The sequence below is a fragment of the Phragmites australis genome, chromosome 1, assembly GCF_958298935.1.
Source record: "Phragmites australis chromosome 1, lpPhrAust1.1, whole genome shotgun sequence".
Classification (NCBI taxonomy): domain Eukaryota; kingdom Viridiplantae; phylum Streptophyta; class Magnoliopsida; order Poales; family Poaceae; genus Phragmites; species Phragmites australis.
Genome location: NC_084921.1, coordinates 15,842,508 through 15,865,942, shown reverse-complemented (window position 1 = coordinate 15,865,942; position 23,435 = coordinate 15,842,508). Strand labels below are relative to the sequence as shown.

Sequence of the window (23,435 nt, the reverse complement as noted above, 5' to 3'; positions counted from 1 at the left end):
TCTTGATTACCTTGCTGTGGGGTTATGTCCTCTATTTATAGGCCACCAAATAGGGTCCTTTCTTGGAGGGGTGAAAAGAACCGATGTAGATATTTTCTCTTCGCGTGAAGAAGGATCCAGAAACCCCAATCCGGGATGAACCACCTTTGGGAGAAAGATAGATAGAGATGACCCTCACCTATCCTAGTGCCATGCGGCACTATGCTAGACGGGGCCAAATCTGGCCAAGCTCTTCCCGATGGATCTTGGTTGGCTCCTTTATCATCATTAGCCCTCTGGAAATTCCTTTATCTATTGTGATTCTCATGTCTTCAACCATCATTTCCGCATTGGGCCGAATTCCTAGTGTACTTATGTAATTACCATAATCATACATAAAACACAACATGTTGCAAAACGAGGTTACCGTTAGATGCCAAGTGCCATTCATCATAAAATAATAAGAATATATCCACTAAATTAATAGCAAGTGTGGTATAATAGCTCACATCAACAACCACTCGCAATTAAAGTTGAGACCACGACAATTAGACCCCTCATTATCTTTTTTATTTTTGTACAAAGAAATTTGCACATGACCATAAACATGTGAACTGGCATGGATAAGACGGTCTCTATCATGAATCCGATTAAACCTAACATATGCCTGACCAAGAGGGCATGGCTGGATACTCTGAATCCCCACCCTCTAATGATCTAGCAAGAACTCTTTCAAGACTAATTTGATGTTTTGCAAGGGTACCTGGCACTCTGGCATGGATTGATAGTGGCAATGAGTTCTTGGTCTTGGCTTCCCAGCAACTATCCGGTTCATGAACCCTTCCCAAGGATCACCGCACGAATTGAACCCACGCGACTTGAACGATGCCGGGTCAATGTGTTGGTAGGCCATGCCGGCGGTCTAATGATCTCGTTGGCTATCGCCTTGGACAGCAGCGATGAGGGTTCTATAGTACCAGCGTTTGTTTTTCTTAAACTGAGATCGGTTGGAGGATGAGGAGGATGAGAATGCTCTGCTTCAATCGGCACCAGACAAAAAATTACTCTCCAAAAATCACCAAAGCTCTCAAACTGTTTGGGTCCACCAGTACTGGGCCCATTGGTCATGCTCAGTTTTGGGAGAAAACCAGGATTTGACCATAGCGTTCGACTAGGAGACTAGATTGACTTGGGTGGAAAAACTTTTTTTTTGCTGGAAAGGTCTGGGAAACGAGAGATCCACTTGAAATATGCATGGCAGTATGGCCGAAACCATAAAAATAATGAGATAAGATTTTGTTCCTACAAAATATCCTCGAATGATTATGAGCGAAACACCAGGCCACAAATCCGCTAAGTCTGATTGCCAACCTTATTCTTGCTGTTGCGATGGGCCCCTATTCCCTATCTCGTCAGCCGTGCAGTGCTGCGCCAGCCCGCAAGGCCCCATCCGTAGCATTTAATACTATGGGACGGGGCAGTGCCCAACCACACCGGTCGTGACTTTGTTCACTGGATGTGGTGCTTGGAGAAGAAAAACACTTGAGTAGATAGTAATATATGCAATTAGATGGGTTAGGTAATGACCGGCCCTGTGACCAGCAAGGGCTAATCATGAGATCTCATAATAACGTAAGGAGGTTGGTCACGCAAGTCTTACGCTGGTCGTGCGAGTTTGGACATGGTCGCGCGATGGGTCAGGGTTCAGAAAATATCCCTGTTGGTCGGCAAATCCCTCGTGGGGCCCGTTAGCTAGGATGCCCCTTACTCAATACTTCGACATGTGTCATGCGACAGTGCTCCCTTTCATGCAACAACACCTCAGGTTTCACTAAGGGTGGTTCACTAAGGGTCGTGGCCTGTTATGTCTAACCCTAACCTGGTATATTCTTCATGCAATTCTCGATTACCTTATTGTGGGGTTACGTCCTCTATTTATAGGCCACCAAATAGGGTGCTTTCTTGGAGGGGTGAAAAGAACCGATGTAGATATTTTCTCTTCGCGTGAAGAAGGATCCAGAAACCCCAATCCGGGATGAACCACCTTTGGGAGAAAGATAGATAGAGATGACCCTCACCTATCCTAGTGCCATGCGGCACTATGCTAGATGGGGCCAAATCTGGCCAAGCTCTTCCCGATGGATCTTGGTTGGCTCCTTTATCATCATTAGCCCTCTGGAAATTCCTTTATATATTGTGATTCTCATGTCTTCAACCATCATTTCCGCATTGGGCCAAATTCCCAGCGTACTTATGTAATTACCATAATCATACATAAAACACAACATGTTGCAAAACGAGGTTACCGTTAGATGCCAAGTGCCATTCATGATAAAATAATAAGAATATATCCACTAAATTAATAGCAAGTATGGTATAATAGCTCACATCAACAACCACTCACAATTAAAGTTGAGACCACGCCAATTAGACCCCTCATTATCTTTTTTTTGTAGAAAGAAATTTGCACATCACCATAAACATGTGAACTGGCATGGATAAGACGGTCTCTATCATGAATCCGATTAAACCTAACTTATGCCTGACCAAGAGGGCATGGCTGGATACTCTGAATCCCCACCCTCTAATGATCTAGCAAGAACTCTTTCAAGACTACTTTGATGTTTTGCAAGGGTACCTGGCGCTTTGGCATGGATTGATAGTGGCAATGAGTTCTTGGTCGGCTTCCCAGCAACTATCCGGGTCATGAACCCTTCCCAAGGATCACCGCACGAATTGAACCCGCGCGACATGAATGGTGCCGGGTCAATGTGTTGGTAGGCCATGCCGGTGGTCGAATGATCTCGTTGGCTATCTCCTTGGACAGCAGCGATGAGGGTTCTACAGTACCAGCGTTTGTTTTTCTTAAACTGAGATCAGTTGGAGGGTGAGGAGGACGAGAATGCTCTGCTTCAATCGGCACCAGACAAAAAATTACTCTCCCAAAATCACCAAAGCTCTCAAACTCTTTGGGTGCACCAGTACTGGGCCCATTAGTCATGCTCAGTTTTGGGAGAAAACCAGGATTTGACCATAGCGTTTAACTAGGAGACTAGATTGACTTGGGTGGAAAAACTTTTTTTTTTTGCTGGAAAGGTCTGGGAAACGAGAGATCCACTTGCAATATGCATGGCAGTATGGCCGAAACCGTAAAAATAATGAGATAAGATTTTGTTCCTACAAAATATCCTCGAATGATTATGAGCGAAACACCGGCCACAAATCCGCTAAGTCTGATTGCCAACCTTATTCTTGCCGTTGCGATGGGCCCCTATTCCCTAGCCCAGATCTCACTGTATTTTCAGCCTATCTTATGTCTATAACGGAGTATTTTCTTATATGCCATAGTAAAAACTCATTAATCTCTAATATACTATCGGTGTGTCTATAATGTGTGAGGCTCACCTCAGTCACTGACAGTAGAATATCCGGAATTTAGGTTTTATCCCGTAGCATGTGAGGAATTATATCTCTATAACTTTTGATCTAGGTATCTGATTGATGTGATTTTTGTTGGGTCAGTTGCAAAACTTGTTTTCTATATGCTGTTAAAATTTCAGGTCAATCAGAGTTACAAATTGATATCTATATTTTTTTACTAGCGTGTTTGCAACATGTCTAGAGTGGATTATGAGACTAATTAAGTTAAAATTTTCATTATGGCGAATTGTTAATCAATAAAATTTGAATTTAACTTTCACAATCATTCACCCCCTTTGATTACCTTATTAGTAAGTAATCAATCCTACAATTGGTATTAGAGCTTAAACCTTTCTAATTGATCTTAAGTAGTGATTAGAAACATAATGTCAGGTAGTTATTCCGCAAAACCTTATATTTTTTATGGTGTTGATTTTCAGTTCTAGAAGGCAAAAATAAAAGGTTATATTCAAGCTTAGGGATTTTTAATTTGGGAGAAAGCCTACAAGCCATATGAGGTTTCGAAGAATAATCAAGTGATAATGCAAAACATGTCAGCCGTAGAAGCGAACAACAAGGCGAGGAACCTGATCATTTAAGGCTTGGGAACGAGTGATTTTTGACCGCGTTGTGCATCTCAAATCAACATATGAGATATGGAAATCATCTTTAAGTTTCTAATTTTAGATGCACAACTCGGTCGAAGTCACTCCTTCACAAGCCTTAAATGGTCAAGTTTCTCACCTTATTGGTCGCTTTCATGGCTAGCATGTTTTGCACTGTCACTTGATTATTCTCCAGAACCTCATAAGGCTTGTAGACTTTCTCCCAAATTGCAAAGCACTAGATTGGAATATAAGCTTCCATCTTCGCCTTCCAAAACTAAAAATTCACATCATCAAAAATACAAAGCTTTCTGGAATACCTATCCAACGCCATATTTATAATTATCAATTAAGATCAATTAAAAATGTTTAGACTCTGATACCACTTGTTTGATTGATAATGGAAGGTCCAGTGATCAGAAGATCTACACACCAGACAGTTAAACAGTGTAGAAAATGTCTCAGTTAGGCTTAAGTCTACACATCAGAAAGTTCGATGATGGAATTAAAGGTAACAACATAATATCCGGTGTTAAGAAGACGTTTGAGTGGAGTTCCAATGATTAGTATCTACTAATACACACTGGATGGTGATTGTTCTACTGTAATCACCGGATCATTCGGTGTTCATAGTAAAGTTGAGCCGTTAGAGCAATGAAGGCAGTCAAAGGGGGTGAATGATTGCGAAAGTCAAATATATTTTTTATCCTAACAAAAAAAAATCTAACTTAATCTCGTATTCTACTCAGACAAACTACAAACACTCTAGTAAAAATGATGTAGATCCAAATCCATAACTCCAATCGACCTAAAATTTTAACGACAGAAACTAGACAAAGATGTGGAACAAACCAAATAAGAATCACATCAATTGGATATACAGATATAAAGTTATGAACCCCAAAATTATACTATGACAGATGGTGACAAGAATATGATTAACCCTAATTTTGTGATTAAGCAAAAACTATGAAAATTTAACAATGAAACTTTTCAAAAGACTACCTTGATGACTTATAGAGGTTTTGGATAGATCAAACTAAGATAAAGCATGTTAAACCAAAAGATCTATCAAAAACAAAAACCGAGCATGCAAAACGAAGAGCGAGGAGGAACAACCAAATCGCCAACTTATAAACTTACAAAATTTGATCTTCACTACATAGATGATTTCACAAAATACATATCCATAACATCCTTACAAGGATTTCAATGAAATCCTAAACCCTAGACTTCTCTCTCTCTCTCTCTCTCTCTCTCTCTCTCTCTCTCTCTCTCTCTCTCTCTCTCATGATAGAATTCTCTCAACTCTACCTTTCTAGATCAAAAGTCGTCTCCACAAGTGTCTTTCTCTAAACATAATCCTTAGGCTCTCCTCTGCGTCTTGGTGCCATCCCTAGCCACGACCTCTTCTTTTTATAACCTCCCAAGCCGACTGTGGCTTGGAATCAAGAGCTCCAAGTTGAAACCAACTTGGATCGTGCCTAATGGTCAGACTAGCCCTCCTAGCGTCAGACCATCAGCACACATGCGGTCAAACCGCTAGCCACAAATAGTATTTTATTATGGCTAAGTAGCCTCTGGTGGTTAGACCGCCCATCGCGAACAGAACCTTTTTTGGCCAGACCGCCTCCTACGATCCAACCGACCTTCTGACGGTTAGACCTATCGAATATCAAACTATGGGTTATATGCGCATAAGAAGTACATCATATATAGACAGGGTATATGCGACGCATATTTGGTAACTCTAGATATCATGAAACCGAATCAGCGGTACCTGATACACTCAAAATCAAGGAAGTATATACCAAGAAGGTTTAGATTGGCTACCCAACTAGATACGACCTATATTCATAATAGATCTATCTACTTGGACGTCAAGGAAGACAACTTCCTATCGACTATGACTGGATAGGAGTCAGTACCTCACCCTTCTATAAGATGGAAATGCTAGGGGGAGGACAACGAGCAACACAAAAGACAACAACAGGGGAGTAACTCGACGACTTTAGCCCTAGGATAGATTAGATCTAATCAACTTCTTGTAATAGTCTTAGCCACCTTACTTGTACTTGAGATTATCAATACAAGGCAGCAACACTCCCACAGGACGTAGGGTATTACTCTAATCGAAGGATCGAAGCTGCATACATCGTTTGTCTTGCTTGCCTTATGGCTCAAGCTCTGAAGTGAAGACGATGACAAGTAATCAGAAGAGAGGCTTGCAGTGAGCCTTGACTTTGTGGCTTGGTGGCTCAACCTACTTGAGCCCTAGGTGGCTCAAGGATCGCGACCGGATGTTGTCCAAGAGCAATAGTCTTGGTGGCGGCTCCAACGTGAATTATGAGTGATATTTATGCCATCGATATCACGGGATAAAAATCTTTTATGCTGAGTTTGCTCTCTCTACCTTTTTTATGTTTTCGCATGTACATACTTGCAATCTACCATTACTTGTTTACCTTTCTATAATAGTTTGCTAGAATTGACTATAGGTTATAAACCCTTTTGAGTGTAGAGTAGGGGCAAAATTCAAAATTAGACAACATATCTGAGCGTATTTGCAAAAATAGATAATATGTAGTTGTATTTATTAATTTAGCATTCGTATTCGGCACACGGTGTACCAAAAATTTATTTTTGGCATAAGGTGTGCCAAATACGGTATTGTTGCCCGTATTTGACACATCGTGTGCCGAAAATGGACTGTATTCGGCACACAGTGTGTCGAATACGGGTAACAGTGCCGTATTCTGCATATTGTGTACCAAAAAACACTTTTTCAGTGCACGGTCATGTCACGTCTGCTTTTTTGATACACGGTCATGTCGGTATCGAAAAAGGATTTTTGGCACATGGAGTGCCGGATATGGTCCATTTTCGGCACACGGTGTGCCAAATACGGGTAACAGTACCGTATTCGGCACACCGTGTGCCAAAAATATCTTTTTCGGTACACCGTGTGCCGAATACGAATGCTAAATTAATAAATACGACTACATATTATCTATTTCGGCAAATACGCTCATATATGTTGTCTAATTTTGAATTTTTGCCGATAGAGTAGACATACTAGATAAATCTAGAGTACATTTAGATAAAAATTAATATAGATTTATCTTGTAAAGTTTTAGAGCCAATTAATTTTAAATGTCCTAATTTACTCCTCCTTCTGAGACGTTACCGATCCCTACACGAGCTGTCCAATATTGGATGCCTTTACTTGTCTAATTGTGACTGGCGTCACCTTTGAGAATGCCTTGATGTAAACCTCACTACAATGCTAAATCAAATTCATGTTAAATAAAGATCAACAAAGCCTGACAATTGGATAGAAAGGAAAAATAATTTTTTAGATAGATGAAAAATTATTAGAGTACAGTTTCAGTGGAAGGTCTTGAACTGGGTAGCTCCAAGCATCTATAAGAGTACAGAGAAAGTTCTAGCAAGAATGTAAGACCCATATGATCATATCTAGCTAAATATTGATAAAAGCGCTTGCAGGGCATGTTTATATTATCTAAATTACTCAGAAGCTACTATTATTAATATGTTCTACCAAATCAGAGTATATATCTAGATTTAATTCATCAATAATTTACATATCAAATGATAAAAGTTAGTTCAAATTGTACTATATCAACACTAATTTACTTTTGTCATCTTCACGGTATATAAAATTTTTTCCACTCCAAATAAATCATAACAACCGGTCAATTTTATTAACAACTAATCTGAAACTTGGTTCAGCAAGAAAATTTTAGGGGCACCGACGGAGCCGCCGTCAACCCCCTTAGCCACACACTGCCTCATCAGGATGTCCCGGACCTGGTCGACGGTGAATGGCTCAGTGGGTTCCGGCATGAGCTCGTCAACGGACTCCGCGAAGATACAGATGTAACAACACGTGTCTCGCATACCGCTACAAGAACTCCTCATCCACATCCTTATACTGCACAACAACAAAATCATTTCACGCTAAAAATTACATATTACGCACCTCTGCACATTCGCTCAAGAGAAAAAATTGGATTTTGCGGAAGTAGAACAGGTCGTCAAGCTCGATCTGGACAGCCCGCATCTTCCGGTTCGCGGCATCTTGCTGGAACCAGGGAGAAATCAGCGCCTGGATGCAGCACCTCATCTTGTTGCCTCCACTGCAGAGGTTGCAGAGCTGCGCCTGGATGCTGCTCAGGAACGACGCGGCCTCGTCGAACGGTCGTGTGATAGCTCCTCCTCGTACCGCGCCAGCTGATAGCTCCTCCTGGTAGTAGGACTCCTGGAATCTCAAGCACGCACGTGTGCGCACATGTAATAACTGATGATTAGGAGCAAATCACGTAGTAAATCTAGCGTTCACCACACAAATTACTCAGATAATTATTCCTGTATTTAGATACACGAGACATTGGTCCAAGAAAAAACCATGAACTCATCGAGCTCGGGATCGACGCCGATCTCCCCGGCGCCGGCGCTGAAGCCGAAGCCGGCTCCCCTCTCCCAGCTGATCTCCTCTGGCAGCGACGCCACCTGTGGAGGCGCTCCCACCAAAAATCAAGAAACCGCACATGTAGATGCGTATACACATACACAGAAATCACCAATTCTTGGCATGCACAGCTCGTGAGGAGAAGAATTGGGAGAATTCGGCCGAATCCGTTGGCCGGTGGCGGCACGGCTCCGGCTCCGGCTCTGGTAGCGGCAGAGGCGAGGGCGAGCGGCAGCGGGTGCTTCGATTTTGCACATAGGACGATCGGGACGAGACGGTAATCGGAGAATCGGACGAAGCTAACAAGAGGAGAAGAATTGGATGGTGTACATTTGCCAGGCCTTCGATCCGATGGGTGAGAACTTTTAGCTGACGTGGCTCATCAGTCGAGAAACGGTGGCATCTTAAAATAGAAAGACAGATAAATACTTCAACTCCCAAAGCAAGCCGGACGAGAATGAAAAAAAAAAAAAGCAAGCCGGAGGCACAATTAAATATGGACAAAATAGAAAAGAGAAGGTACAAAGATGCTTATAAATTGTTGATGGAATGGAGGAGAGGATAGATAGACTCAATAGTTACGGGAGTAAAAATCTTCCACTGCCATCTTAAATATCCCATGATTCTGAGCAGAAGATGCCAACTTCGCCTTTCGTTCTTGGTGTCACCGGCGGGCAGGAAGGCAGGTAGGTGCGGGTGGGTGGGTGGATGCGGGCCCCTTTGGTTTTTGGCGTGCGCCGCCGGCCCAAAAACCAGCGGCTGCCCCCCGAATCCCCACCCAGCCGACGGTAAGCGGCTGGCCTGGCCTGTACTCCAAGCAACAGCCGCGCGCCCCAAGTCGGCCCTCATTCGTCAAACTTGCGGGGCTGCGGGCACTGTTCTAGTACCGCGTACTACCTACCCGATCACCGCTGATACCAGTACTGCACGGGCCACAAAACAACGTCGGCTCGCCTGGGGCGCCGGAGCGGCGCATCGGTGCACTACGTGGGATTTTTTTATTTCAGTCTTTTAAAGCTATTATTTTAAAACAATACGTAGGATGCTAACTTTTTATAAAATAATCTCTTATCACGTTAAAGTACATGATATGACTTACTTACGTAATTGTACTAATATATACGATGTAACTAAGATATAAATCATATTATGTACTTTTAGCGTGAAAAAAAAGACTACATAGCAGAACGCCAAGACAGGATACCATCGTGATCATATTGGTATGATCAAGTTATTAATCATGTTATATATTTTAGCGTGATAAAATAAATTAGTTCTTAAAGTTTTAATATCTTGCGTGTTGTTTTTAAAGTATTAGTTTAAAAATACTAAAATAAAAAAATCTCCATTACGTGACTAGAGATATTCCGCTGAGGTTTAATCGTACAGTCAAAAATAGCATGCGTTAATGCCTACCTGGTTGGAGTACAGTTTTCCTTTTGTTCCTTTCTTCGTCAACCCTCATTTCCTGTTGTTCCTTGTGATCAGAGCGTATATTTTCTGTTATGGGAGGAACAATGTCCACGAGATCACGACGGATGTGAATGTCTGTCTACCTCACTTCTAAACTTGGAATCTTAGAAACGCGTACCGCTGAAATCACAAGCAGCGTACGGCTTTTTGAACGTACTATATTAGAAAAATGTAGGAATAAAAAAATATAGAAATATAATCGAAATATAAGTGTAAAACATATGATTGAAAAATACAGGAATTTTGTGAGGATAAATGTTTGGCTAGGTTGTAGAAAAAACATAGAATTTTTAGAATAAATATATAAAAAAGATTGATAAATCACATTTGTTAATCATCATTTGCATGTGATTTACATGTGGATCAACAACTTAGGTCCCACCCGTCAATTAGGAACAACAAGCGACTGACTCATATCCATCTAGCTCTCCTGTACTTGCTCCTATCCTATCTATTGGTTCTTCTTATCTATTCATTCCACTCGTTCCCGCACGACCAGATTAAGGGCGATGAGGGACGCCTAGAGCTCGCGCTTGCGCTCACGCTGCGCAACGAGCGATCGGCCGACGAGGAGTTCACGCTCGCACGACGGGCGGGCGGCCGACGAGGAGCTCGAGCTCGCACTCACGCTGCGTGGCGAGCGGACGGGCTGCGAGGAGAGCTGCGCGGCGGGCGGAGAGGAGGTCGAGATCAAGCTGGTGCTGCTCGGTGGCCAGGAGGTCGGCGAGGAGCTCGCGCTGCACGGGCACGCGGACGGCACGACGGGCCACAAGCGTGGTCAGCCAATGACCTAGTTCTTCTATTAGTATGGAATAATAACAGGTTGTTTGCCTCGATCCTACGTGAGCAAGCAAGAAAATAAGGTCGTACTGGATATATTTTTCTCCGTGTTTTTCCCATGGAATCGGCTGTGTAGGAAATTTTCCTTTGTTTTTCCTACGGTGCTTTCCTAGAAACCAAATGATGCTACAGTAATAGAATCTTAAGTAATTCGAATCCGCTATGTTTTTCCTCCGTTGCAAAAGACCTATTAGTGAAAAGGTGTGCAATAATCCATGGAATCAGACGTATCAACAGTTCGTTTCATGTAGCAAGATTTGTAATACAACAGCATCACAGTAATATAATTAGCCTCAACAGTTAACTGGAAATTTTGATTACATGGAACTTCAGGGTTCCAAAAGACACCGACAAAAGTTACAAATCAAACAATGGATGAGTTCGACAAAACACAAGACAAGAGGTCGACACTTGTCACCGCGACTGGAACGAGCAGGAACATCTTTCAAAGAAAAAAGTTATTACCAAAATACATTAATTATTCTCGGTAAAGAGCGCCAGAGACGACGGGTAGTAGTCCTCGAAGCTCCACAGCACGGCCGGCGCCGGCGCCTGCGGCTCCTCGACGGCGGCTGCGGCGGGTGCAGGGGCGGCCGCGTTCCCGCCCTCCATGTAGGGGATGCCGAGGAAGCTCATGTAGTTCTCGTACGCCATCAGCTCCTCGGACAGCTCCTTGACCTCGTCGGACAGACCCGCCTCTGCCTCCACCTTTGGCGGCGGGAGCACGGCCTGGGCCGGAGCAGCCGCAGCCGTTGCGGACACGGAGGACCTGTCGTTGGCGAAGTTGACCTTGGCCTTTGCGCCCCTGATGCGCCTGGCGGCGCGGTCGTACGCGCGCGCGGCAGCCTCGGCGGTGGGGTAGGTGCCGAGCCAGACGCGGACGCCCTTGACGGGGTCGCGGATCTCCGCCGCCCACTTGCCCCACGGCCGCCGCCGGATGCCGCGGTACTGGTTCTTCCGCTCCCGCTTCACGCGAGGCGCTGCAAAGCAGCAAACCGTCACACCCCTGCTCGGAACAAAGAAACAGAGCAAGAAAGAAATGGAGGTGTACCTCTCTCGGGGGTGCGTTGGGGTTGGGCATGGGAATCCTCCGCATCCGCGTCGTCGTCGGGCCAGAAGTCGGCGGCGGACACCCGGCGGCGCGCCGGGATGTAGTCGTAGATGATGGCACCGCCGCACATGGATTAATTTCTCGAGTATCTTGGAGGGCAACGATGGAGGGGAAGTGGAGGAGAAACAGGGGGAGGAGGAGGAGCAGAGTCAGCTAGTGTCTTTGCTGCGGACGTTGTATTTGGTTCGGCGGTATGAGGCGGCCGACGGTGTATTTATACCGGTTGGAATTGTGGGCGTGGGTGGGGCCGGCCGATGACCTGGGATTAGGCTGGGCCGGAGTGGAAGGCAGGTGCTCCAAGCTGGACCCCGCTTGGAGGCCTGGCCGAGACTCGATCGCTCCAGTAGCGTCGACGGTTAAAAAAAATGTTACAGTACATTACCACTAGTACCAACTCAATTTTGCCAGGGTAACCGTTAAAGAAAGTCATTTGACCAGGTGGGAATCACCACTCCGAAGGGAATTTATCCCCAAGGAAATTCGTCTGCGTTGAATCAAATAATTTCGCTAGTCCCCGGTACCCGATAATCGCATCCCAACGCGCACGACCGCTTGATCTAGAGGTTCATATGGGCATATTTATCTCTCCTCCTCTCATATAGGTCTCTTCTGTCTAGAGAGGGTACTAATGGGTGCATCTATGATGAAAATGTCACAAAGTATTATAAATGGTACACATTCATCTAAAATCATACCTAAAAGTTTTAAAATTTTCTGTATTTCACAGCTCTAGATGGAGTTATGTTATATGTCCGTGAAAAATTTCAAGTTCAAATCCCATCTCATTTGCAAGATAAATGAAACACAAATTTTGAGTGCAATATCGCACCAAGATCACATTGTCTTGGAGCATATTGCACATAGAATTTCTCTTTTTTATATCTCACAAATTGGATTGAGTTTGAACTTAAATTTTGCTTAGATATAAAGTATAACCTCACCTACAATTGAGAAATTTTGAGAAGTTTTGAGGACTTCTAAATATGATTTTTGATGAATTTGAACCATTTGTAATATTTGCGGTATTTTTTAAATGAGGGGCAGCAATCAAAAAGTCAAGCGATGGTTTGGAAAACAAGAAAGAAATTTGGCATGGCCACTAAATTTAAAGAAAATGGGAACTTGCTCATATATAACTGGATAGTCCACTTGGTATGTAACAACTAACAACTACTTTCTTCGTTTTTCAATACTTATCACTTTTAACCACTTTATTTATTTTTAAATACTTGTTACTTTACATTTTTCAAGATGTAGTTTCTAATTTTATCTTTACAAAATAGTATCTCTTACCATTCATTTACGGTAAATTCGAAAATATTTGATTAGTTTCTAAGAGTATTTTTATCATTTTTTATTTAAAATTGATATTATTTTAATATGTATGTTTGATAAAAAGTAATAAGTGTTAAAAAATTGAATGAGTAGATAGCAGTGCTGCACCAGCTGCCAAAGCGGCCGGAGAGATATTTTCATTGACTCGAAGAACCTCATTGTTCAGCCTTTCCAGAAGAGTCCGAGGAGTATTGTGCGAAGGAAATGCAGGAGGTCGATCGGCACATCGTTTCCTTGCCGCTGTTTGAGCAGACGCGTACTTGGTACGGAGTATTACAATAGATGAAATAGTAGATGCACGAATGAACCTGACGTGAGCGGCTGGGTGACCGTCGCTTAGGACTCACGCACATGCTTTGGCACGGTGCAGTGGCCAGCACTCCAGCAGCGGACGCACGTGTGAATAGAAGAGAGATGGGTTTTTTTGCTCGTACACCCACCGGTGCTGTATCTGCATGTATGTATAGAACTTGTCAATGTCGGATCACATCAGATCACAGTTAGTTGGCATGTTTATTATAGATTGACATGTTTGTTACATCTATGCGTTAGATAGTTACAAGAGATAGAGCCTCTAAGTTTCTAGATACTTCTATAGCCTCCTTCATCTGAAACTGCACTATGTGAGATTTAAATTGTGTTTAGGAGCAGAAAACTGTCAAACTGGTAGAGGCTTTGTCACGATGTCTGCTACTTGATCTTGAGAGGATATAAACCTGATATCCACGTGCAACCATTTCTCTCACGAAATGAAAATCTATCTTTATATGTTTTGTGCGATCATAAACCTTGAATTCACAGAGAGACAAATGGCACGTAAATTGTCACACCAGAGAACATGACTCCTGGCTTGAAACATCCCCAATTCTTACAGAAAAAACTGAACCCAAGTCAATTTGGCTGTAGCATTGGCTAACGCCTTGTACTTAGACTCAATGCTGGATTGTGCCACTGTTTGCTGTTTCTTCGAATTCCAAGAGATAAGGCTGCTTCCAAAGAACATTGCATAGCCCCCTGTAGAGCGTCGGTCTTCTGGGCAACCAGTCCAATCAGAATCTAAAAAGGCACTTAGCAAAGTAGAAGAGGATTTCCGAATTTGCAGACATGTGCTGAGTGAATATTTCAGATATCGTAGAATTTGTTTCACAACACTCCAATGTATAGTCGTGACATGATAAGAATTGGCAAACCTTGTTTACTGAGTATGAAATATCAGGCCTTGTGATGGTTAAGTATTGTAATACCCCAACTATGCTTTTATATTTGGAGCATTCTTCTTCCGACAAAGGTTCATCATTAGTCCTTGATAGCTTCTCAGTATATGTCATTGGAGTTGTAACACCTTTGCAGTGTTCCATATTAGCCCGCTGCAGTAGATCACTGATATATTTTCGATGTGTAGGCACTATGCCCTCTTTGCATGGATTAACTTCTATTCCAAGAAAATAATGAAGAGCACCTAGATCTTTTACAGCAAATTCCTCCTGGAGCTTTTGGAGTAGAGCATTAGTTGCCTTTGTCGATGAACTTGCTATTATTAAATCATCAACGTAGATAAGCATGTACATAGTCATCCCTGCTCGATGGAACATGAACAAGGAGGCATCAGTTCTTGACGGCACAAAACCCAATTCTTGAAGTTTAGAGCTGAGCTGGGCAAACCAAGCTCTCGGAGCTTGTTTAAGTCCATAACGTGCTCTATCAAGCTTACACACATGTCTTGGGTATATCTTATGTTCATATCCCGATGGTTGTGTGTCATATATACCTTTTCTTCGAGAAAACCATGAAGAAAGGCATTTTGCACATCCAAGCACCAGTCTCCAAGTCTGATTTTTAGTGAGGGCTGAATACTCTGCATCTATAGCTTGCCTCCAATTACTGTCACTAAGAGCTTCATGGTGACTACGAGGCTCAGTGTGACTCGGGTGACTGACAAAGGCCCTACAATTTGGGTCATACCGAACAGTCCCATCATGGAACTCTCATATCATGCTAATGTCATCCTTGAGCCGTGTTCTCATGCGATGCATTGGAGTTGGATTGATCACTTCATGTACCACAGTTTTAGGTGTTGCTTGTGGAGACTCTGAACCTGATGATTTAGCACCAACTGCTGGAGCTGAAGATGGAGCACTCGACTCAACACCCAGCCCCCTTTCTTCTGTTGTCGATGCCATGTCTGATGCTAGATTGTGTCATGTCTCAAATCCATAATCATGTAATTAAGCATAATCATGCTTTTTAATCATTATGTTTAATTTTATGTAATTTCATTTTTGAACATTGGAGCCATTCGTTTTGAGTCAATCAGATGAGAGAAAGAAATTTAGGAGAAAAAAGAATAGAATTCGTAGTTAAAATGAACTCGTTTCCCTAGTACGTGAGCCCCACCAGGTGGGCCAACAACCCCATCTCTCCAAAGGAGGTAGCCACTCGCTCTCACCTACTCCCTCTGTCTCTCCCTCACTCCACTCCCGTGCTCTCTCTCTCCTCAACCGGCCAAGCCAAGGAGAGCAAGAGCTCTCCCTCCCTCTCGAGCTCCCTCTCTCATTCTCCCCCAAAATCCTACCTCAAGAGAAGGAATCGAGGTATGCATATGCTACTCATGCGTTCACTAGCTCCTAAGCTATCCATCCATCCAATTCATTTTTGTTTTCTCGAAGGAGTGAAGCCAGTTTTTATGTCTTTTGGTGTTCTTAGTTGAAGCACAAGGAGCATCGACATTCTTCCTCTTTTCGATCTTTTCCTCCTTCAACTAACAGTCCCCAAGCTTAGTAAAGCATCTTGGATGAGTCTCCTAGGCTCCCATGTCATAGATACACGTTTTGGTTGGATGGATCCTAATTTTGAAGCTTCGGTTGCAAAGTTCCCGAGTTCTTGAGCTTTGGAGCAATTTAGAAGTTTTGGATGAATTTGAGTTAGAAATTGAGTTACTAGGTTGTTGAGTGAGGTCTAAAGCCTATGAAATAGCTCAAACATATTTCCCTTTGTCTTGGATAGGCTCACAAATCAGATCGATAAAGTTTTCCCACCAGTGTTGCTCTCTGTAGAAGTCTGAATACTCTAGATAAATGTCTGGACAGTCCAGACATTCCAGAAAAATCCCAATGAATTGTGGTCAAAGAACGTTAGGGTTTAGGATCCAATTTGAGTTTAGAACCCTTTGTGTAGTGTATATGCATGTCTATGTAGCATAGATTCATCATGCGAGTTGAATCGATTGGCAAAACGGCACAGACACGTTTTCTATAGAAGTCCAAAATGTCCGGAGAAAAGTCTAGAGACTCTAGAACAACACGTTCGCTGCAGAAATCCGGAGTGTCCGGAGAAATGGCCAGAGTCTCTGTATTCCGGAGAGTCCGGAAAACTTCCCGGAGAGTCCGGAGATTTTCCGATGTACTTTAGATCACACAGTTGTTATTCTTTCGCATGCCTTACACTTTTAGCGTGTTGTTATGCATATTGTAGCATTCTTAGTTACACTTCATTCATGCTCATCAGTGCATGTGTTCTTCTCTAGTGAGTGAAGAACCGACGCGTAATCCGGCCACGGTTGAAGGCGACGTCAATCTACCGGAATTATGTGAGTGTTGCGCGGGTAGCATTAGGCAGTCACCTAAGCATTAAGGCAAGCATCTAAACATATTTCTCCCAGTACTTTGGATCATATGTGTCTAATGTGATAAGTTATACTTTATGTATATTCGCATGATGATGAGTCGATGTCGGGTTTATGATGGGTAGAACCTATGTTGATGCACTAATTCTCCTATTTTAAATAATTGTTGATCTGTATCCTTATAGCTTGGGTTTAATATGGTGTTATCTAACTAAAAATGTCATTCATGATACTTAGCAAGTGCTTAGATCATCGGTAGAAGTCGAGTGGTGAAATGTTTCATCGTTCGTGAGCATAGACTTTAATTACTTGCACAATGATCATGATAATGGGTTGATGGTGTTAGTTAGATGAGTGGTGAGGATGAGACGAGATGTGAACGGTGTTAGTGGTGTTTGTTCTGCCTAGATGTGGAGTTTCTTTGGGTAGGTCGGGCGAGGGACCCGGACACTGTAGACCGCTTGCAACGTTTAAGCATCGAACGTTGTTGTAGTTGACTTTAGCACTTTGTGTGCTTACTGCATATCGCATATGGGAATGATAAGCTGATTACCTTTGTAGCTGTGGCTTTTAAGCTTGCGGGTCGATGGTGTTGGAAATGAGGACGATTGGGGTATCTCTTTTACTCCAGAAGTAATTCTGGATGACCCTCGCACCTATCGGCGTATGATCAAACAGTCAGTGCTTATTGGAAAAGGTTGACATGAGTACCCACTTGTATGGACCTGTGTGGTCATGCAAGTCGTATGATCCTCAAGTCGTGTAGGTAAAGGAGTACCCCTGCAGGGTGTAAAAATATTTTGAAATGTCGCACTCTCGGTCATGAGCATGCTTTTGTCCATTTTGAGCAGTCGTAGAGTTACGAATGTGGATTGAGGTGGTTGATGGGTTGAGATGGTGTTTTATAGATATTATTCTTATGTTTCTGTTTACATATATGTTCAGTTGAGCCTTATGGGTTATATAGTCGTGTTGGTCAAGTGTAGATGCTCACACATGTTTATATCAAATTTGCCTTCGCATATGAAGTTTACTTAACCATGTAGCCTTTTCTTGCTAACATCTAAATACATAATTCTTGGCGTCAGGCTATTCGTAAGTGTCCATTATGGATTATGTCTTGCAAGTACCTTCGTACTCATGCTACTTTTTTAGGTACTACTGTCGAGAATGAGTTGATCTTTGACTACTTCACGTCTACCGAGGGTGGTGGGGGGTATGAGTAGGCAACTACTCGGAGTTCGCGCTTTTGGGTGAAGCCTAAGGGCACATGACTTAACCTATCTTTTGTTGTCTTTAGCTTTTATTTTTGTTGTGTAGTTTCTTTTGTTGGTTAGGAGTTGAGTTGGTTTTTATCCCCTCCTTGCTCTCTTTTGCTGTAAATTGTAATAACTTGGTAAATATGTAGGAACTTGTAATCTAATGTTAATTACTCACTCTTCATTACGTTGTGTTATGATGTTAAATGTTGGAAAGACATGTAGGATATTTTTGAGTTGTAAGGGAGATTGATGAGTCATGATATTTGTATGGCCGATATGACAAAAAGGCATACCTAAACCGTTGGCGGTTTGCACCTGGTCCTTGCCATTATATCTCTCCTTCACAGTGTGGCAATCGAGTTCACTAGTTATATGATCAGTGGCTCCCGAATCAGCATACCAGTTTGTATCCACATTGTACGACGTCATAGCTGATCCTACAACCTTCAAATCTTCACCTTGATATGAGTGATCAAACCTATGCCAACACTTAAGTGGAGTATGGCCAGATTTGCGGCAAACTTGACACACCAGCCTCCCATCAGTGTGTTGTACATCAGCACCATCGGGCTGTTGTCCACCTCTACCACAGCCATGTCCATGACCACGACGACTGTTGTTGGATCGACCACCCTTGTTTGTGCCAGAGGTACTATTGATGAAGTTCGTTGAGGATTACTGAAGCTGTAATGTAGGCTTGTTACGGGCAATACGCATCTCTTGACTTACAAGATGTGCGAGATGTCATTGAGGGAGAGGACGGCCGGCTTGGTGGAGATGGACATGATGAGCAGATCGTATTCGGTGTCAAGTCCGGTGAAGATGTACGCGATGATCTCATCGTCGTGAAGTGATTGCCCGACTGCCGTCAGTGTGTTGGCGAGCTGTTTCACCGCATGGAAGTATTTGGCCACCACCTGGTTCTCCTTCTTCTTGATGGTAGCCACTTGTCACAAAATGTTCATCATCCGCGCTCATGTGGTCAAGCTGTATAGATTCTCAAGCGCTGACCAAACTTCGCGAGAAGAGGTCAAGAAGAGAACCTGCCTGAGGACCAGCGGTGTCAGCAAAGCAAGTAGGGTGTTGAGGAAAAGTTTGTCCTTCTACATCCAGAGAGCATAGGTAGGATTTGTGACCTCTGTCGTCTCACCTCCAGCCTGAGCCTGATTGATGGTCATGGCTAGTGTAACACCCTGAGTTTTAGCATTTTAGAAAAATAGAAAAATTCACTCCAAATTAAAACTTTTTTCTAATTATTAAACTAGTATAAAATCAAGGAAATATATATTTGATGTATATATACTCATATGTACGTATTTAAATATATTATTTTGGCTAAGTATTCCAGAGAGCACCAAATTAATTTCTAAATTAATCGTTGAAATAAATTGATCGTATGCATTTTGGTTTAATTGTTTTTGTGATTCTTTATGTGGCGATTCGAAATTGAAGTTCTCTCAAATTTGAATCCATTTTAGTTCTTCTTGGCATTTCCTAATCCAATCCCGATGCTTCCAGCTCAAATATTATTCCTAATTCAAAAACACATATTTGAATTAATACCAAACTCCATTTCAAATCCAATTTTGATTATTCTTGTTGACGCAATCTCAAATCCAAATCCTAAATCCAAATACTCTTATTTGGATTAATGCAAAATCCAAATTCAGATCTAAATTCAAATACTCCTATTTGAATTCAATCCCAAATATCCTAAATCCAGTTTCAACCAAATCTTCATTGTTTTCATATTCGAATGCGGTTCAAATCATTCGAGATATATCCATTCCATTTCCAGTTCAATCACTTCGCAATTCAATTTATTCCAATTGAATCATTACAAATCCATTACAACTTTAATTACATACAATTCAAATACATCTATTTAATTATCACACATCCATTTCACAATTTCAATTGCATACATTTGAATTGTCCTTCAAATGTTCTCTCTCCCCTAAAGATCTTCTCCCTCACCCACATATCTCTAAGCTCTCTCTCTCTCTCTCTCTCTCTCTCTCTCTCTCTCTCTCTGTTCATCTGGGCAGCACCAAAAGTCCACCGCCGCCTTAACTCACATGCTCTATTCTCTCTCACTCCCTCCTGTTGCCCACACTACCGCACTCTGGACAGCCGCATTCACACGCACACAAAAGCCCACCGGCTCTCTCTCCTCTCCCTCTAATCTTTCACCGAGGAGGGCAAAATCAACTTGGCCTTCTCCTCCTCCTCCTTTGCCTTCACCTACAAGGCACAACACATATGAACCATATATACACCCAGGCATCCAGAGACATGGAGAACACATGCATACAAGCACACAACACACACGGCATCAGTGCCTCACAAACACAACAGTAGCGGTAGCACCTCCCTGTGCTCCTATTCATGCCACCAGCAGCTACCGTCGCGTCGTAGCATCATTGTGCTGCCTAGCTGCTGAGCCAAGATAGCCACGGCGCCAGACTACCGTTCACATTCGCACGCGCCGCCTGAGCTTCTGCCATCGTCGCCCCTTCTCCTTTGCGCCAATGCGCCACCACCGAGCATACTCCTGTCGTCTCCCGCATGCCGTCGAAGTCCTCATGGTGAGCATCCCCTCCCCCTTCTTCCCTTCTCCCTCGGCTCGGTCGCCGCACCGTGCCCCTGGCCGCGCCACGCGCACCCACATGTGATGCGCCATCGCTCGGCCATCCCGGCCCTTCCCTGCGTCATCGCAGTGTCTGACCACCTCCGGTTGCTGTCTGCGCATCATCGTCGTTCGTCGCCAGTGAGCCTCCCTGTCCTTCCTCCCTTCTCTACTCCACCGCGCCACTTCTTGGGTTATCGCTCCACAAACCGGTCCTTACTTAGGTCACTTGAGCAAACACTAATCCAACAACATGATTATGATCACTATCACCGACACCTCTTTGCTCAAAGCCTAAGGTTCCATGTTGCTATACCATTAACAAAATTTCCCACTTCATAGTTGCATAATTCATTAGTCATGTTTAACTGACTACCCATCCAAACCCTTATGCAAAGCTAAGCATAAGCTACCAAACCAAACTACTATTGATAACTAGGCAACAAAGAATATATGGAACGTGGTACTATAAGTAAATATAATTCAGGATTAACAGCACGCATGTTTGAAATAAAGAACTCATTTAAAAAAAAAACTAGGATCAAAATTTTCAAGGACACATGCCTCTTCCAATTTGCTGCTCAGACTCTTCAAATACTTGGTCCTGGAGATTCTCGAACTGCTCCTCGTCTGCTCTCAAAACACACTGAAAGAGCACACAACCAAACTAACTAAGAATAGTTCACCAAACAATAGCTGTCATCTCTAAAAAAAAGGTACTAAAAGATAGTACACGCTGCTACGAACACGAGAGCGCGAAAATAGCCTAAAATGGAGCTAAAATGAGAAAGTTACGCTAAAAACAAGTTTAGTGTTAAATCTGTAAAAGAAAAGGACTTGATTTGAATTAAACAGAAAGTTTAGGACCTTTTTGTAAAAATAGAGGGAACTAATTGTAATTAAGGAAAAGTTTAGGATCTAAACTTTAAAAGATAGGGCTTTTGGTAATTATAGGATAGTACAGGGGTTTGTTTGCAAAATTGATATTTTCCCCGAATTAAAGTAAATAGAAAATGACTGGGTAATACTCTGATGACGAGGCAGTGATGTGGTAGGACATGTCGGCTCTGCGGTTGATGCAGCGGCTGAGGTGAACGCTAACATGGCAGCTGAGGCTGACTAGGATTAAGAAGGGGCACATGGCAGCACGTGATTGGCTCGAGTGAAGGGGTATTTTGGATCTAATCGTGGCCTTCCATCTCAGATCCGACAGCTCAGAGATGGGGGATGGGAGTAAACGGCCGACGGCGGAGAGAAGATGGTGGCGGGAGATCGGGTGCGACGGCGCTCTCGCCGAGAGGGGAGGAGATCTCATCGCCGAGCACAAGGGATGACACCGAGCGGCAGAGAAGGAAGGAGGGGACATGGGGATTCCGTTTGATGGCATACCTTCGGGTGCGCGGCTCAGGAAGTCGGTCAGCGGCGATGGAGGAGGCGACGGCGCACGGGACTCGTCGGGGAAGGAGCTCTGGTGACCGAGATGCAAAGGTGAGAGCATCGACGCACTCGGGTCAGCGATGGCATAAGGCAGCGGATTCGGCCAGCGGTGAGACCGAACGAGTGAGAACAGGGGAGGGTGGCGGCGGCTAGTGTTTGCAACAACAGATGAAAAGGGAGGGGGTGTAGACCTTTATATAGGCGGGGATAAGCGTGGGCTTTCGGATAAGGCGAGGTTGGTTGAGATTCGGGCTCAGAGAGGCGGCGCACGACGTTTGTATCCGGCTCGGATTCGGCAGGTGCGGCACGAGGAAGGAGGAGGCGACACGCGGGCGTCACCCGAGGGCGGAGGCACCTTTGCCAGGGCACCAACAGAGGAAGTGGCCAGGGCGGCTGCTGGGCCTGGCCTTCAGTTGATCCAGGGGGAGGCGGGGTGAAAGGGAGGGAAGGAACGGGTTCCACCCAGGAGGGAGAAGAGGATGGGCTGAAAGCAAAAGGAGAAAAAGAAAAGAGGAGGAAGATTCCGACCCAGAGAGAAAAAGAGATTTTTCTTTTGCAAATCCTTTCAAATTCTTCCAAAAATTAAACGACGCACCTCGATGATTTCAAAAATTATTTTCCACACAATAAAAACACTAATGCATCTATTCCAGCATGAACACAACAAACTTTAATATAACCTAAATTAATTATTTAATTTAGAAAATAAGTTTTCCGCCTAGGATTTTGAATAGAAGAACAACACCCTAATTCTAAAGTAAAGGTAAATTATTACTATTTTCAAAAAATTGAAAATTAGGGTGTTACAAATCTACCCCTTAAAATGAGTCTCGCCCTTGAGGTTTGGAAGGTTCGGAGAAGAGCTGCGGAAACTTGACTTTCATATCTCATTCTCTTTCCCAGGTTGCTTCTTCTTCAGAATGATGTCTCCACTGCACCCTGCACATACGGATCCTTCGATTCCTTGTGATTCGCTCTGACGTCTCTAAAATCTTGATAGGATACTCCATGTAGGTGAGATCTTCTCCAACTTCTTTTTCATCTAGGGGCATTTGTTCTTCAGGAACTCGTAGGCATTTCTTCAACTGTGAGACGTGGAAAACATCATGAACATCTGCTAGCTGAGGCGCTATCTCCAATTGATATGCTACTTATCCTCATTTTTCCGACACTTTAAAAGGGCCTATAAACCTGGGTGCAAGTTTTCCTTTGACTTTAAATCTACGAAAA

At 43.3% G+C, this 23,435-nt stretch overlaps 2 protein-coding genes across 2 annotated transcripts; both read right to left on the bottom strand.

Annotated features, from left to right (window-relative positions):
* Nucleotides 1-7,703: 7,703 nt before the first annotated feature.
* Nucleotides 7,704-9,124, bottom strand: LOC133911103 (uncharacterized). The gene is made up of 3 exons (XM_062353319.1): nt 8,433-9,124; nt 8,147-8,286; nt 7,704-7,959 (listed from the first exon to the last, which is right to left on the bottom strand). Exons 1-3 carry the CDS (start codon nt 8,433-8,435, stop codon nt 7,737-7,739), a joined length of 366 nt encoding a protein of 121 aa, XP_062209303.1. The 5' UTR covers nt 8,436-9,124; the 3' UTR covers nt 7,704-7,736.
* Nucleotides 9,125-11,093: 1,969 nt separating this feature from the next.
* Nucleotides 11,094-12,116, bottom strand: LOC133911093 (ethylene-responsive transcription factor ERF071-like). Its single transcript, XM_062353310.1, has 2 exons — nt 11,861-12,116; nt 11,094-11,789 (listed from the first exon to the last, which is right to left on the bottom strand). The coding sequence occupies exons 1-2, from the start codon at nt 11,988-11,990 to the stop codon at nt 11,284-11,286; spliced, it is 636 nt and encodes a 211-aa protein (XP_062209294.1). The 5' UTR covers nt 11,991-12,116; the 3' UTR covers nt 11,094-11,283.
* Nucleotides 12,117-23,435: the final 11,319 nt, after the last annotated feature.

What these genes read in the sequence shown, in the direction of transcription:
- LOC133911103 (XM_062353319.1), bottom strand. An exon ending in AGTGGAGGCAACAAGATGAG is followed by an intron (nt 7,960 to 8,146) that starts GTGCTGCATCCA and finishes GTTGTTGTGCAG; the next exon opens with TATAAGGATGTGGATGAGGA.
- LOC133911093 (XM_062353310.1), bottom strand. Translation starts at nt 11,990, where the DNA reads ATGTGCGGCGGTGCCATCATCTACGACTACATCCCGGCGCGCCGCCGG. An exon ending in CCAACGCACCCCCGAGAGAG is followed by an intron (nt 11,790 to 11,860) that starts GTACACCTCCAT and finishes GCTGCTTTGCAG; the next exon opens with CGCCTCGCGTGAAGCGGGAG.